This window comes from Mesoplodon densirostris, chromosome 18, assembly GCF_025265405.1.
Source record: "Mesoplodon densirostris isolate mMesDen1 chromosome 18, mMesDen1 primary haplotype, whole genome shotgun sequence".
Classification (NCBI taxonomy): Eukaryota; Metazoa; Chordata; class Mammalia; order Artiodactyla; family Ziphiidae; genus Mesoplodon; species Mesoplodon densirostris.
This window is the reverse complement of record NC_082678.1, coordinates 30464300-30479574: the sequence shown is the minus strand read 5'-3', so window position 1 is coordinate 30479574 and position 15275 is coordinate 30464300. Positions and strand designations below refer to the sequence as shown.

General features: G+C 41.0%; 1 protein-coding gene across 4 annotated transcripts in view; it reads left to right on the top strand.

The window, feature by feature from the left end:
- Positions 1-15275, top strand: part of LOC132479097 (RAD52 motif-containing protein 1-like) — a 261744-nt gene that overhangs the window by 244952 nt on the left and 1517 nt on the right. For 2 of the 4 annotated variants that reach the window (XM_060082673.1, XM_060082672.1), the window contains exons 5-7: positions 12783-12905; positions 13279-13447; positions 14399-14556. In XM_060082673.1, coding sequence (XP_059938656.1) covers positions 12783-12905; positions 13279-13447; positions 14399-14541 — 435 coding nt within the window. In that variant the 3' untranslated portion in view covers positions 14542-14556. Of the gene's footprint in view, positions 1-12782; positions 12906-13278; positions 13448-14398; positions 14691-15275 lie in introns of those variants that run through there. The other 2 variants (XM_060082675.1, XM_060082674.1) reach the window with 2 other exon arrangements.

The following is a 15275-nucleotide window of genomic DNA, read 5'->3' as shown; positions in this document are numbered from 1 at the left end:
TTAGTTTGTTTTTGACTCTTTAGTTTCTTTGTTTTTAAATTAATTAATTTAATTAATTTATTTTTGTCTGCATGGAATCTTCGTTTCTGTGTGCGGTCTTTCTCTAGTTGCGGCGAGCAGGGGCTACACTTCATTGCGGTTCAGGCGCTTCTCACTGTGGTGGCTTCCTTTGTTGTGGAGCACGGGCTCTAGGCGTGCAGGCATCAGCTATTGTGGTGCACAAGCTTAGTTGCTCTGCAGCATTTGGGAGCTTCCGGGACCAGGGCTCATACCTGTGTCCCCTGCACTGGCAGGCGGATTCTTAACCACTGCCCCACCAGTTATTCTTTTTTTAAAAAAATTATTTCCTCCTTTGTTTTTATGTGATGATGCCTTTATTTATTTACTTTTATTATTGTTTATATTTGGCTGTGTTGGGTCTTGGTTGCTGCGTGTGGGCTTTCTGTAGTTGTGGCAAGTGGGGGCTCCTCTTTATTGTTGTGCGTGGACTGCTGATTGTTGTGGTTTCTCTTGTTGCGGAGTACGGGCTCTACGTGTGCGGGCTTCAGTAATTGCAGCACCTGGGCTCAGTAGTTGCGGCACACAGGCTTAGAGTGCGCAGGCTACAGTAGTTGCGGGGTGTGGCCTCAGAACTTGTGGTTCGTGGGCTCTAGAGCACAGACTCAGTAGTTGTGATGTACGGGCTTAGTTGCTCTGCGGCATGTGGATTCTTCCCGGACTCGGGCTAGAACCTGTGACCCCTGTATTAGCAGACGGATTCTTAACCACTGCACCACCAGGAAAGTCTGACTTTCCTTTTGTTAATGACAATTTTGAAGAGTTCTGGTTCACGTATTTCATAGACTGTCCCTCAACTTGGGTTTGTGTGATGTTCTCCTCATGATTGGAATGGAGTTAGGGTTTTGGGAAAGGAGATGTTTACTTTTTATATTTTGTTTCATCTTTATCTCTTGCATTTTTGCATAAGATATTCAATGCATTTATATATATATTTAAAAAGGCAGGATTGTAGACTATTATTTTATAATCTGCTTGCTATTTTGTAATCTGCTTGGGATGATGGTGGTATGATTTTGGTTTTTTTCAGTACACGGGCTTCTCACTGTTGTGGCCTCTCCCGTAGCAGAGCACGTGCAGGCTCCGGACACGCTGGCTCAGCGGTCATGACTCACAAGCCTAGCCACTCCGCGGCATTTGGGATCTTCCCGGACTGGTTACGAACACGTGTCCCCTGCATCGGCAGGCAGGCTCTCAACCACTGCTCCACCAGGGAAGCCTGGTACACTTTTGTTTTCATTATGCCTTTGGCTCTCTTGCATTGATTTACATTTTAATGATAAAGCTCAACTGCTTTGGATTATGATGTGTTTACAAGGCTACACAGATAATCTGGAAGGGAAAATGAAGAAATACAAATGACAGAAAATGTTTTATAATAATAAAATTTTCTTGGCAAGCAGCAACCTTTTCTCAAAGTCAGTCTTTTAGTACAATTTGCTTGCTTCATAAATATGGGTTTTTTTTGTTTTTTCATATCTTTATTGATTAGTAAGCATGTTAAATGACTTGGGAGGAATCTCACTCTCTTCAAGAAATAATTTGGAATTCTTGATCCAGAATGCTGACAATTCTCAAAAATGGGTCAGGAAAATCAAAGTAATCGATGGAAAAAAATCTCAGTTTTAGCTGTTGATATAACTTTTATTAAATTTAGGGTTTTTTTATCATTGAAGTTACTAAAACAGTTGGTGGAAGGTCCATCAAGATATTTATTTTGTGTATTTAAAGCATTTTACTTTGCTGTATTGAATTCCATTCATTCTGGAATTTAGGAGAATTTACCTCTTTATGAAAGAGATTATTCAAAGTAGAAAATGATTGATGACCTTTGCTTCCAGTTTTCCTCTCAATAGACTTAGTCTCTCTTCTAGTGCTTCTTTCATACTCAGTAATTGTATAAGTTTTAGAGAAAAATGCAGGTCTGGCTGAAAAGTAAGCACAGTTCGATAAATAAAGCTTTTTGACTTTGCAGAATATTTTACATGTGTGTCCCATAGATTCATCAGAGATTCTAGTTTTGGATAAAGGCAAGTACATTTCAAGACAATACAACATCCCTGTGTATGACATTGGCATTCGAATGAGAAGTGAATTTGGTTCAGGACGGTTCTTGGAATGCTTGGCATTTAGGTTATTTTAGGTCAACTCTTTGGGAAATTCAATTAGAGTATTTATTGAATGTTATTAGTGAGCTGAATGGTTGTCATGTCATGTCATAGATGGTCTAAAACATGACTCTTATTTCTAAAATAGTTGTGTTGGTCAGATAAGGCATCTTACATGATGTATTTAATCCAAGATAATGATGGATGAGTAAGAGGCAGATCATTGTAGAGGAAGTAATTTTGGTTTTGAGAGAGGCATTCTTAGGGAAATAGGCCTTGGTGTGTTCATTTAGAGCTGGGCAGGATTGAGGCCCGGAGAGAGGAGGGAAAGGATATTTGGGTAGAGGGACGGGCATTGGCAGAGCCTCAGAGGCCTGACGGTTCCTGGGGCCTGTGTGGGAATGGTGGGAAAGTTGGGTTGCAGTCAGCCTGTGGGTAGCCTGGACGTTGGGTAATGAGCGTGGCCATCAGTTTATGGGCGCCCTCTCTAGAGTGGTCTGTAACTTGCTTCCTCCCTGAGGAAGTGTGACACGCTTCTGCTAGCTGCAGTGTCTTCCCCACAGCTGTGCTGTCCATGGAGGAGAAGGGGGCCTGCTCTGCCATGGCTTCCTTACTCCTCAGGGTATGGCGTGTGAGTTATTTTAATAATGTATCAATCTGCCTTTTCTTTCTTTTGTCACAATGCATTTGCTTTCTAAAGTGGTCTTGTTTTCAGGATAATAATTGGGTTTCCACCTGGAAAATAATAATGTATGAGGCAAATTACTGAGTAAAGGGAAATTACTGACTTAAAAATTAAATCTCTCATTTTTTTCTAGTAGTTCTTCTTTTGTTTTAATTTTGTTTTGTTAGTTATGTAAAGAAACTTATGGATAGTAATTTTTGCTCATGTGGATATTGGCACTGTTTAGCACAGCTCATTGCTCTTCTTAAACCTTTACATATGCAGTCTGATTCATTCCAGCCAAGTTAATTATGAGGTACATAATTTTTTCCCCTAATGGAGACAAATGTAAAAGACAGAGATACAGAAATCATTTTCAGTTTAGATGGAAGAAATTTTAGTTACTACTGTTTGTTCCTGCTATTTGATCACAGTTTATTTTTATTTTTTGACGTCTGCCCCTAATCAAATAAGATTTAATGTTTTAGAAGTAAAAGAGGACCATGAGTAAACTAAGAAGAAAAGTTAATTTAAGGACAATAATTGATTTTTTAAAATATAAAAGTACATTTCATGGCTTGATTTCAAGATGATCTGGTGGTATCCTTATACTGTCACAGAAGGAAGTCCACAGTGGGACGATAATGATGCTTACAAATCAGCACCCTTATTATCTACTACTGAGCATGTCTTAGTCCAGGCCAGTCTGCCTACCCCGTCTGTGGTACATTGTTGATTTCATTTCTCTTCCAGTATTTACTTTTGGTCCTCGTCCAATTATCTAGCTGTGATGGGATTCTTCAAAAGTATCCTACATTTTGTACTTAGTGAACTAGTGATTGTTCTGTTTGCAAACATTCTTTCTGAGGCTCTACTCTTGCCTCGAAAACCTACATTTGCAGAAAGGGAAATGTATAGGTTTTCCTTTTAAATGTATTTATTTTTGTTTATTTTTTATTTATTTTTGGCTGTGTTGGGTCTTCATTTCTGTGCGAGGGCCTTCTCTAGCTGTGGCGAGCAGGGGTCACTCCTCATCATGGTGCATGCGCCTCTCACTGCCCCAGCTCCTCTTGTTGTGGAGCATAGGCTCCAGATGCGCAGGCTCAGTAGTTTTCCTCCCGTCCTCTGTTGCCCTGTGGCACGTGGGATCCTCCCAGACCTGGTCTCTAACCCGTGTCCCTCCCCGTCGACAGGCAGTCTCTCAACCACTGTGCCACAAGGGAAGCCCAGGTTTTCTTTTTATTAACAAACTTATCCCTCTTCATTTCTTTTCAGTGTTTAAAAACCGTGTCCATTGTGACATTGAGGTTCATATTTAAAAATAATTTTAAAATTTTTTTCTTAAAATTATCATACGGTAAAACTAACTTTTTTCTTTTATTCTGTTAATTTAACACGTGTAGTTTGTGCAACCATCACTACAATCAGAATACAGAATATTATTATCACCCCCCAGAATTCCCTGATGCTATCCGTTTATAGTTATCTCTCCCCATCCTATAACCTCTGCAACCACTGACCTTTTCTCCATCCCTATAGTTTTGTCTTTTTGAGAATGTCCTATACATGGAATCATACATGTAAGCTTTTGAGACTGGGTTCTTTTACTCTGTCTTTGAGATTCATCTATGTTATTTCATGTATTGAAAGTTTATTCCTTTTTATTACTGAGTAGTTTTCCATTGTCACTCATTAAAGGACATTTGCGTTGTTTCCAATTTTTAACATTTAGGAATAGAGCTGCTGTAAACATTTGTGTACAGACTTTTGTGCAAACATAGTTTTCATTTCTCTATCTCTAGTGTAGCTGTCTCTGGGGAGAGGGGATTGCTGGGTGATATAGTGAGTATATTTTTAACTTTATAAGAAACTGTCAACCGTTTTTCCAGAGTGTCTGTACCATTTTATATTCTCCCCCTAGCAATGTACAAGAATTCCACGTATTCCACATCACTGACACTATCAATGATTTTAATTTAGCCATTCTAATAGGTATGTGGTAATATCATATCATGGTTTTAATTTGCATTTCTCTGATGACTAATGCCATTGGACATCTTTTCATGTGCTTTTTTGCCATCATAAGATCCTCTTATTGGAGTGCCATTGAAATCTTTTGCCTAGCTTTTAATTGGGTTGTTTTCTTACTGTTGAGTTTTGAGAATTCTTTATATAGTTGGATACAAATCCTTTTTCAGGTATGTGATTTGCCGTTGGTTTTTTCTCAGTCTTTAGCTTGGCTTCGTATCCTTCTAACATAATAGTGTCTTTCAAAGAGGAAAAAGGTTTAATTTTGAGAAAGTCCAGTTCATAAATTTTTTTCTTTTTTATATTATACTAAGATGGGTAGATTTTAAAATAAGTTTCTGTTCTATAAAAGTGGTGAAGGGCCTCCCTGGTGGCTCAGTGGTTGAGAGTCCGCCTGCCGATGCAGGGGATACGGGTTCGTGCCCCGGTCTGGGAGGATCCCATATGCCGCGGAGCGGCTGGGCCCGTGAGCCATGGCCGCTGAGCCGGCGCATCTGGAGCCTGTGCTCCGCAACGGGAGAGGCCACAACAGTGAGAGGCCCGCATACCGCAAAAAGAAAAAAAAAAGTGGTGAAAAGTAACTTAGTGATGGGAATGTCCTCATAAAGTTGACTTTGTGGAAGGTGCAAATGTTATTTTCTGGAAAGGTAGTACTAATTAATATACCTCTTAGTCTTGGGAACATCTAGGACTTCTGTTTAACCAAAGGATGCAATTGGTTGAGGTTTGTGAGGGTTTTCACACTTTTTAAAAAAATGATAATCGCTAATGTGGTTAAATATGTATACTTTCATAATGCAGAACTATGTAGGAATTAGTCCTTAAGACTCTTCCAGGGTTAAAATAGTGGTATATTGCATTCCCATTTGATGCTTTGGGGAGTGCCTGAGTTTGAGTTTCTGCTTCACTGGAACAGCATTAGAACTCTGAGTGTAGGTTCAGATTCAGTGTCATGGCTAAAAGCACGAGCTGCATCAGAATGTCTGCATTTGAATCCTGCCTTTTATTTACAGTGTAACTGTGGGTGAGTAACTTAACTTGTCTGTGCTTCAGTTTCCTTATCTGTCAATGGGAATGATAATAATAACATCCACCTTGTAAGGTCATTATGAGGACTCAAGCAGATTACATAATATAGTCATTTCAATGGCCTCTGGCCCACAGGAAGCATTCAGCAAATGGCTCTTGTTATTATTCTTATTATTATTGCTGAAATAGCTTAATGATAAAATTGTTTAAACAAATGTTTTGGAATATTTTCAAGAGTCAGAATAACCACATATCACACTAAGTCATTTCTCTCCCATGCCCACTTTTTTCTCTTTGCACTTGTTATTATTAATCAATACCTGTGACCAGTGTTTTTAATAATCATGTATATACACACTGTTTTACAAGACAGCTATCAGTTCATTCCATTTTTCACATCCTGTGAGGTACTAATCAGATATACACATATACATCAGTTCACTTCAGCTGCCTGAATTATCAACCTAAATTGGCTTAAGCTGGAAAGAAATTTGAGTTAGGCTCACCTAACTGCAAAGTCAGGCACAGCTAGCTGGATTCAGGGCTCAAGTAAAGTCATCAGGACTCAGGTTCTCCCCACGAGTCAACTCTGCCTTTTCCTGTATGGACTTCAGTTGTAGGAACTGTATGTTAGAAAATTGTCTGTAGCATATTCACCCCCTGTAGCCTGTCCACGTTTAGATTCAGCCGGAAAGAGCGCCTGTCTCTTTCCCAGAAGCCTCAGGAAAGGTCTCATGATGTCTCATTGGCTCTTATGGGGTCACATGTCTGACCTGGAGCCAATCGCTGTTTGAGGCTGTGAGACTGGTATTGGCCAGTTCTGGTCACGTGGCACCCGTGGCTCTTTGGTGGAGTCGATCCCACCAGAGAGCCACGCTGACTGAGAGGCGGGGAGAGGTGCCTACTCTGAGGGAATTTGTGGGCTTTTATTACCAGAAAAAGGGATGGACGCTGGCTGGTCAAACGACTAATGTGCTGTTAGGCTCTTTTTGTAGATCGGCAACGGATCACAGGGGTTAATGGATTTGAATTAGACCAGATTTGAATTAGAACCTTGGTTACTGATTCCAGCTTTTTTGTGTGTGAAGTTACATACTCCAGGAATGCTGTTCCCCACAGGGGCAGGAGTTTGCAGAAAGTTAGTGTTGTGTATTCTTTTGGTGAAAGTTGGATAATTTTTAACAGGAAGAGAAAGAGTCAAGGCAAATAGGGGTGGCCTTCTCAATGGGTGGACGTGGTGCTTCTTCCCACACTGGTGGGTTTAAGCGACTCAGCCCCCTTCTCCAGGCCTTTCTGTCCCCATGGCAGAGGCTGTACAAGACCTAGCTTGGTCATCCGCTACGTGGCAGGGTTGCGTGCTGTAGACATGGGTGTATCCGTGTATCCTGGCCAAGAGTGTTGGCTACATGGTGAGGTGTGTCTGGTGCTGGCGTTGTATAGAGGTAGTTTCTAGATCTCTGTGTTTTTTATAGCCCATTTTAACGTGGCTTGAGACATTGTCTCACTTTGACTTCGGCTGGCAGTTTCTATTTTATGTTTTTCAACAAGACGCTTGAACTTCTTCAGGAGTATGCGTAGCTAGGTCATGCTGTTTTCTGAAGAACCAGAGAAGACAGTTACCAGAGACCTGCCTTGTATGGAGAGCTACGCTACAGAAGTACCCGCAGTGAGGTTCAGGGAGACCGCAGTTAGAAATGAACTGTTGGGACCTGATTAATTGTGGTAGGCATCTTCATATCCAGTGCTGAGGTGGGCACCTGAGCCTACATATCAGAGACATTAACTCTTGAAATTAAGTCACTTCCCCCCATCGCTCCCAGAGTTAGTAATTCTGTCCCTAATCTCTACTTCTGTGTTACTTTTATTGAGATATCCCTGGCTAATATGTTTGGTGATTAATGTTGATGGTAGGCTTTGTGATCTCCCCTCAGAGCCAGTTTTAGGGGTTAGCTTGTCTTTGTCAGCGACGTACAAGTACACTTGTTTCTCCAATGGCTATTGGAGAGCATAATCATTCTTATGATTGCATAATCATAACCATTATTATTTTACCGAGATGGTGAAAATGGGTGAAAATAATTCCTCTGTCAAGTAGATAAAGTAGTTACATAGCATATTTTATTTTCTATAAATACAGTGTTGTATGTTGAAATCTGTAAAGTGATTTCCACTTTGTATAAATTGAAAATATGGAATTTTAGTGAAATAACAATAGCTAACACTTACTGAGCACTCACTGTATGCCAGACATTCTTTTAAGCACTTTACCCATATTATTTCGCTTAATTCTTAAGTGAAAATAAATAACCATAGGAGGTAGGTATTAGTTGTCTCCTTGCCATTTTAAAGGTGAGCAAGTTGAGATACTTGAGGCTAAGTCATTTGCTCCAGGTCACACAGCTGGTGAGTGACACAGTTGGTGAGTGACAGCTGGTGAGTTCTGAATGTAAGTCCTCTGGCTCCAAGTCTGTGCTTTGGATCACTATGCTGTGTTCTGTCCCTAGTAAAGATTTTAGCTCATGTGTTGTTAGTTTTTCTTTTCATTTTGCTTCCTTTTGTAATATTTTCTAGATGTGGGCTAGGAGTTTTATAGAGAAGATTTGCTAATTCTAGGACCTTTGGAATCCATGGATTTATCCATCTTCTGTTGCTGTTATTTGGCAAGCAAACACTATATGCTTGTTTATATCAGTAGGTGTCAACCAGGAAAGATTTTGCCCCCCAGGGGACATTTGCTGATGTCAGGAGACAGCCATGTTTAGTTGTCGTAAGTCAGGAGACGTGCTCCTGGCACCTAGTGGTCAGAGGCCAGGATGCTGCTGAAACATTTATGAGGCACAGGACAGCCTTCCGCAACAAAGAACTGTTCAGCCCAAAGTGTCAATAGCATCAACTCTGGCCTATAGAATAAGTGACTGATGATCTTGTAATGCCATTCTGATCTCTAATGGGCAAAGTCACATTAGTAATGTAGAAATGATTACTTTTGATGTTTGTTTGATAATTGATTTCCCCAAATTAATGCATGTTTGTATAAGGGACATAAACACCAACCATAACTTAAATATTGAAGTTCCCTTAAAGTAAACTGGGAATTACAGCCCACTGAGGGAGAGCTGAGGAAGTTTAAAGGGAGGCCATGTAATGCCTGAGGATACAATACTCTAAATATTTGTTGCATTTCCTTGTGAATTACACAATTAGATTTCATTTTTTGTGTTGTATTAACTTGTCAAATGTATAAACATTTTAAATATCCTGTAATTTTTAAAACCGTGTTTTGGTATTTTTTTAATTAAAAATTTCATACTGAGAAAAGTGGAGAATATTACATTGTACCCCGTGTATGTACCACCCATATTTAACAAATGCTAACAAATACTGAAGTCCATTTTGAGCTCTTTCTCATCCCATCCCTTAGGTGTTTCTACATTTTTTATTATACCAAACATCTCAAAAGTTGAAGGGGCCTGGAACTCTTCCGTTGTCTGTCGTCAGGCCTCACTCACTGATGCTGCCTTTTGTCTGCCTGTCAGCTTCTCCTCTCATCTTTCACTGCAGTATATAGGCGGTAGAGGGCGGAGCCAGGTTGTCTTTTCAAAGCTGGAAAGGCCAGGCTGAGAGTGGATGTGTAGGCTGGAGGGAGGCGGGAGGACAATAAGTATGGGTTTCCCCCAGTGACTGAAAGCAGAGCGTTTCCATGAAACCTTTCATAAACCAAAGTGGCGTAAAGCGAAGAAGCAGTGACCATAGGACACATCTTGCTAACGGATGCACAAAATAAATTGAGCTAAAGTACAGAAGCTCAGTGACAGTTCAAAGCTATGGTGGCTTGATGCTGAGGTGCTGAGTGTGGTTCCCAGGAAGGAGCTGGGTGGTGCCCCTTGCACCCGCTTTTGCAGCACACAGTGTGAATTGCCTCTGTACGGGCTGCTGCACAGCACGTGCCGGGCACTGTTCTCATTCCCCCCCCCTTTTTTGTGAAAATAGATACCTCTTTGGATTTCTTTTGGTTGGGAAAACAGGCGCTAACGTGGGTCTTTCTTAAAAGCGAAGTGGCATAAATTGAGCTTTGGAAGGATGGAGGAGACCTGTACCTTGGGGCCGTTTGGTGAGGTAGAAAGTGGGGAGAGTGAGCGAGGTTGGGAACAGGCAAGAAGAGCAGTCTCGGAACCAACAGACATGGTGGTGGGAGGTCTGCAAGCATGGTCCTTCGGAGCAATGTTGTGACTGTCAGGTCAGAGGATCTTAGGTCTTCTTTGCCCAGGATTGCTGCTCCCTGCATTATGAGTGGTATAGCTCAGGAGAGGCTGCAATTGCATTCTCAATCTCTATTACTTGGACTGCTTAGTGGTCTGTTATTAATGGCAATGCCTGCTTATCACCAGTTGTTCACAGGACTTCTACATGATAGGTTCCTTCTTTTTTTTTTTTTTTTTTTTTGACCACACCATGCCGCCTGTGGGATCTTAGTTCCCCGACCAGGGATCAAACCCTCCCCCCACCCCTTTCCGCCATGGAGGAAGCGCGGATTCCCAACCACTGCACTGCCCGATAGGTTCCTTCTTTATCTAAACACCTCCCATCATGCTCCATTGCTATGGAATAAAGCCCTCACTTCTTGTGGCATTGGAGGGCATTCTTAGCTCCTTTCCCTCTTTCTCTGACACACCTGGAGTGTATCATGTGCTTTTTTCTGTCTTGGTGACTTCTTGTGCATTCTCTCTGATAAACTCCCCTGTGCTCTCCCTATCATCTCTGCACAGTGAACTTGTGTTCTTCTTTTGAGGGCAGCTCATGCCTTTTGGCAGATGGAAGGTATTTCTTGTTATTTTTCATTTGTTTTTTGCCTGTCTTGCTAGAATCTAAGTTTCTTGAAAGCAGTGATGGCATGCTTCCTCTTTGAGTTTAGTGCTGCTAACACAGGGCCTGGCCTCAGGAAATGTTTGCTGAACTGAATTAATAGCCAGTTCGAACTTGCCCTTGAGCCAGTGTTTTGTACTGGTGGGAAAAATCCTACACGGTGTGGACTTTGATTCTCTGAAGTGTCAGTTACAGTTTTGTAAGACGGAACATAGGAGTCTAGGATAGGAAACAGTTTTGCACCTTCTGGTTTTCTTTTTTTTTTCTGCGGTATTTGGGCCTCTCACTGTTGTGGCCTCTCCCGTTGTGCAGCACAGACTCCGGACGCGCAGGCACAGCAGCCATGGCTCATGGGCCCCAGCCACTCTGCGGCATGTGGGATCTTCCTGAACCGGGACACGAACCCGTGTCCCCTGCGTCGGCACGCGGAATCTCAAACACCATGCCACCAGGGAAGCCCTAGATTTCTTTTGTTAATGCAGAGCCTTAGTTTACTACCCACACCCCCGATATTGTTACCTACTTTAATTATGTGTTCTTTTTAAATTTAAATTATTTATTTATTTGGTTGCACCGGGTCTTATTTGCAGCCGGTTGGCTCCTTAGTTGCAGCTCAAGGGCTCCCAAGTTGCAGCAGGCAGGCTCCTTTAGTTGCGGCTCGCAGGTTCCTGAACTGTGGCATGTGAACTCTTAGTTGCAGCATGCATGTGAGACCTAGTTCCCTGACCAGGGATCGAACCCGGGCTCCCTGCATTGGGAGCACAGAGTCTTAACCACTGCACCAGCAGGGAAGTTCCAATTATGTGTTCCTTTATTCATTGGCATGTAAACATAATTCTTATCTTTTTTCCCCTGTATTTTTATAAATACAGAAAAGTGAATAACATCTTAAAATAAAATGAAGGAAAGGCTTAATGTATCTGAGTTTTTCTCAGTAGCACGAAGGGAAACGTTTGCCAGCAAGAACTGTGGCAAGGTTATCCCAGATGTCAACTGTCTCTACTACCAGGGGCTCAGAGCCCTTCTGAAGCTTCCTAATTGTCCAGGACAGCTCCATTATGACTCACCGTACAGGGCCTAGCCTCTCATGCGACACTCAGCATTTAAAAATTAGTCTTCATTTCTCCTTCCCAGCAGGCAGCTTCAGTTGGAGAAAGTAATTTCATTTTCTTATGTACTCGTTCATTCACTCAGTCAACAGACCATCACTCCTCTATTATATGCCAAGATCTATGCTTGCTTCTGGTAACAAGGAAAGAATAATATATGGTTCCTTCAAGCACTTAAGGAGCTCATAAACTAGTGACTGAGGAAGATGCACAAACCAATCAATAAAGAATGAACAATGCTTTGACTTTATTTGTATTATTTGAATTTTTATGACTATATTTATATACTACACCCTGTTCAAAGTGGAAATAGATATTTAAGAAAGAACTAGTGATGTAAAAAATCCACAGTAATATGTAAGTTATTTAGAGAGTTAAGACTGGAAATATTTGCTGTCTCAAAGAAGCTTGTTCATGCAGATGAACCCCTAATTCTTTTGGTTGCTTTATTTACATTTATAGAGGTATAGGTATTCCCTCTTCTAACAGGGGTTAGTAACTTGGGGAGGGGGTGCTACAGACTAAGGTCCTGATTCAGTGGCAGGTCCATCTTACCTCCTCTTCAGGTCATATTCTCAAGCAGGAGCTACAGGATGAGACGAGTAAAACAGTTCACTTCCTTTGCTTACCCCCAGCCCCATAATAGGCTTCTGCTGGGCTTCCTTGGTTGTTTTCTTCAGCACTTTCACCACCAGAGGTCAGGGAACCTTCCGGTTAATCAAGGGCCCTGGAAATGATGCAGAAAAGTACTGACTTAAAAATAATAAATAACATTTATTTAGGGCTGACTGTGAGCTCATTGCTTAAAGTGTCCTACTTAATCTTCACAACCACTCTATGAAATTGTTAGTGGTAAATCTCAGGTATATCCAAAATAACTCTCTATGTAGGATTGTGATATTTTTAGTTCTTTTATGTCTTTAGGTTCGTCTTGACCCCAGACATAAGGCGGTTCAACATAATACGCTGGCCCTAAACAGCTCCAGATGCCAAGAATTGGCAAATCACTACTTTGGTTTCAATGGGTGGTCAAAAAGGATCATCAAGGTAAACTGTAGATTTTCTTTGACTCACCAGACTCCTTTCAACATTGAACTCCTAGACTTTAGAGAGGAGAATAGAACAGGGCTATGGGGAGGAGATGTGAGAGCCTTCCACATGGAAGTATGTGAGCATTGGCCTGCCACCTAGAATTAGTGATAATCTCAATGACTTGGATGGCGCTGTCCATAATTTTCTCCAGTATTTGTATGGTATATAATAAAAAATAGTTGTCCATATCTAGTCATTCATTTGCAAGTCTCACTTGATTTTGAAGCTATTGCATACCTAAACTTTTACCTGGGATTGCTGGAGTTTCGTTTTTATTTCTAACAACAGGATATTTTGAAGTCTAGCCTTTAATTCATAATCCTAACAGCTTCAGGATCTTTCTAACCTTGAAGAAAGGGAAAATGAAGCTATTGTGACACCACTTCAGAAGCAAAGCCTGAAGTTCTTCTGTGCTTTAGAGGTGGTGTTGCCCTCCCACGAGTGCAGGAGAACCGAAGTTGTCATGGCTGAGGAACCTTTGCATAAGTTGGAGGAAGGTCTGTTTTCCAGTATGTTTGTGTGTGGGGAGGTGAGGGAGTGGGATTTCTCTTTTTTCCTTTCTTTCTGAAACTCACCTTTTCAGACACATCATCACTTTTCTAAGCCACTAAAGCCCTGGGCAGATTTTTTCTGCCTGACAATATAGGTTTTTATCTTAGGCAATACCTGACAGCCCCTTAAACTTTAGAATTTTAGAACTGACCGCCTGCCAAGAAGCTTAGGAGGAAGGAAAATTAGTTTTTTGTTGTTGTTGTTAATAATTTGTTATGTGCTAAAATATTCCTTCAAATACAGATGTCTTCTGGCCTTCAGTTTTCCCAAAAAAATCATTGTCTAAAGATTGAAATAAACTCTTGTGTAAATATTCAGTCCTTTGCCTCCTATAGAAGGGCCTGAGCAGAAAAAGTAAATGTAGATCCCTAGAAAGGGGATTCCGATTGGTACTGAGTTTTTTCCTAGAATCCATGTCACTTGGGCTTAGGGTTTTAACTCAGAGGCAGAGCTGTTAGCAAATGGAGTGGAGGAGGCTCCACCATCCACCTGAGTGGGTGATGGTTGAGGAGAGGCCGGATCATCTGCACTACCGGCAAGTCTATCTCACTGTATGAATCCAGCCCTTTACGCACAGGAGAGCAGGGTCTGTAGCAGTGCAGCCTCAGCTTGTCCATTTGAAATCTGTGAGTAGTATGAGATTTGTGCACGTTCTTGGTTTCCATTTCCCATCGAGTGTTTTAGGAACTTCCAGAATAGATCTGAGCAGTAAAAATGTGCCATGCCAGGGTATACCTACAACAGAGACATTCACCCGTACCCCAGTGTTGTGCCTGCCCTTAATCACTAAGATAATGATCTAAGAATCACAGATGCATTTTTAGTTTTACACACATAACCTAGAAATCAGTTATGCAGACAGGCATTTTAAACTCATCTGTTTTGGTTGGATTTAGGGTCATTATCATTCCTTATGGAAAGGAAGGTAACCCAGAAGCTTGCTGTTCAGAAGGCTATGACAGATGCATTCCAGAAACTGCTGATTGTGGTTTTAGGTAAGACCTTTTTGATTGTCCTTGAAGTACTTCAATTTCAGTGAGCAAATAAAGTTACTTGAAAAGTTAATTGGATGAAAATAATGGTTATCTAAAACATTACATATTCTTTCATTCACCAGATGCTTTCACAGCAGCAGTCTTAAATTTGTTCTTTGTGGCATTTGTCAGAAAAATGACAGCAGATATTATTGTCCCCAGTGTTCAGATGTAGAGTGACTTTCCTCAGTTCATACAGAAAGTGTTTGATCCAGTTCTTCCCCAATTGCTTGCTTATCATACAGAATACTGTAGTGATTATAAGCCTTGGACAACTGTGCTTGAGTCCTAACTTAGTCTCTTAGATTTTTGTTTTGCTGTTGTTGTTGCAATTTTAAGTTTTTCTAGCCAGAAACATTTGAAGTTATTTAATATCTCTAAGGTGCAATTTCTTTATCTGCAAATAGCATTATTAATACAGCTTATCACCTAATGGAGGATATTGTAAGAGTAAATGAAATGATGAATGTAAAAAGCTTACAGACAGTGAAGTAAGTCAGAAGGAGAAAGACAAATACCGTATGCAAACACATATATATGGAATTTAAGAAAAAATAATGTTATTAAGAACCCAGGGGTAAAACAGGAATAAAGTCACAGACCTACTTGAGAATGGACTTGGGAATATGGGGAGGTGGAAGGGTAAGCTGTGACAAAGTGAGAGAGAGGCATGGACATATATATACCACCAAACATAAGGTAGATAGATAGTGGGAAGAAGCCGACTTGTTCTTTACTC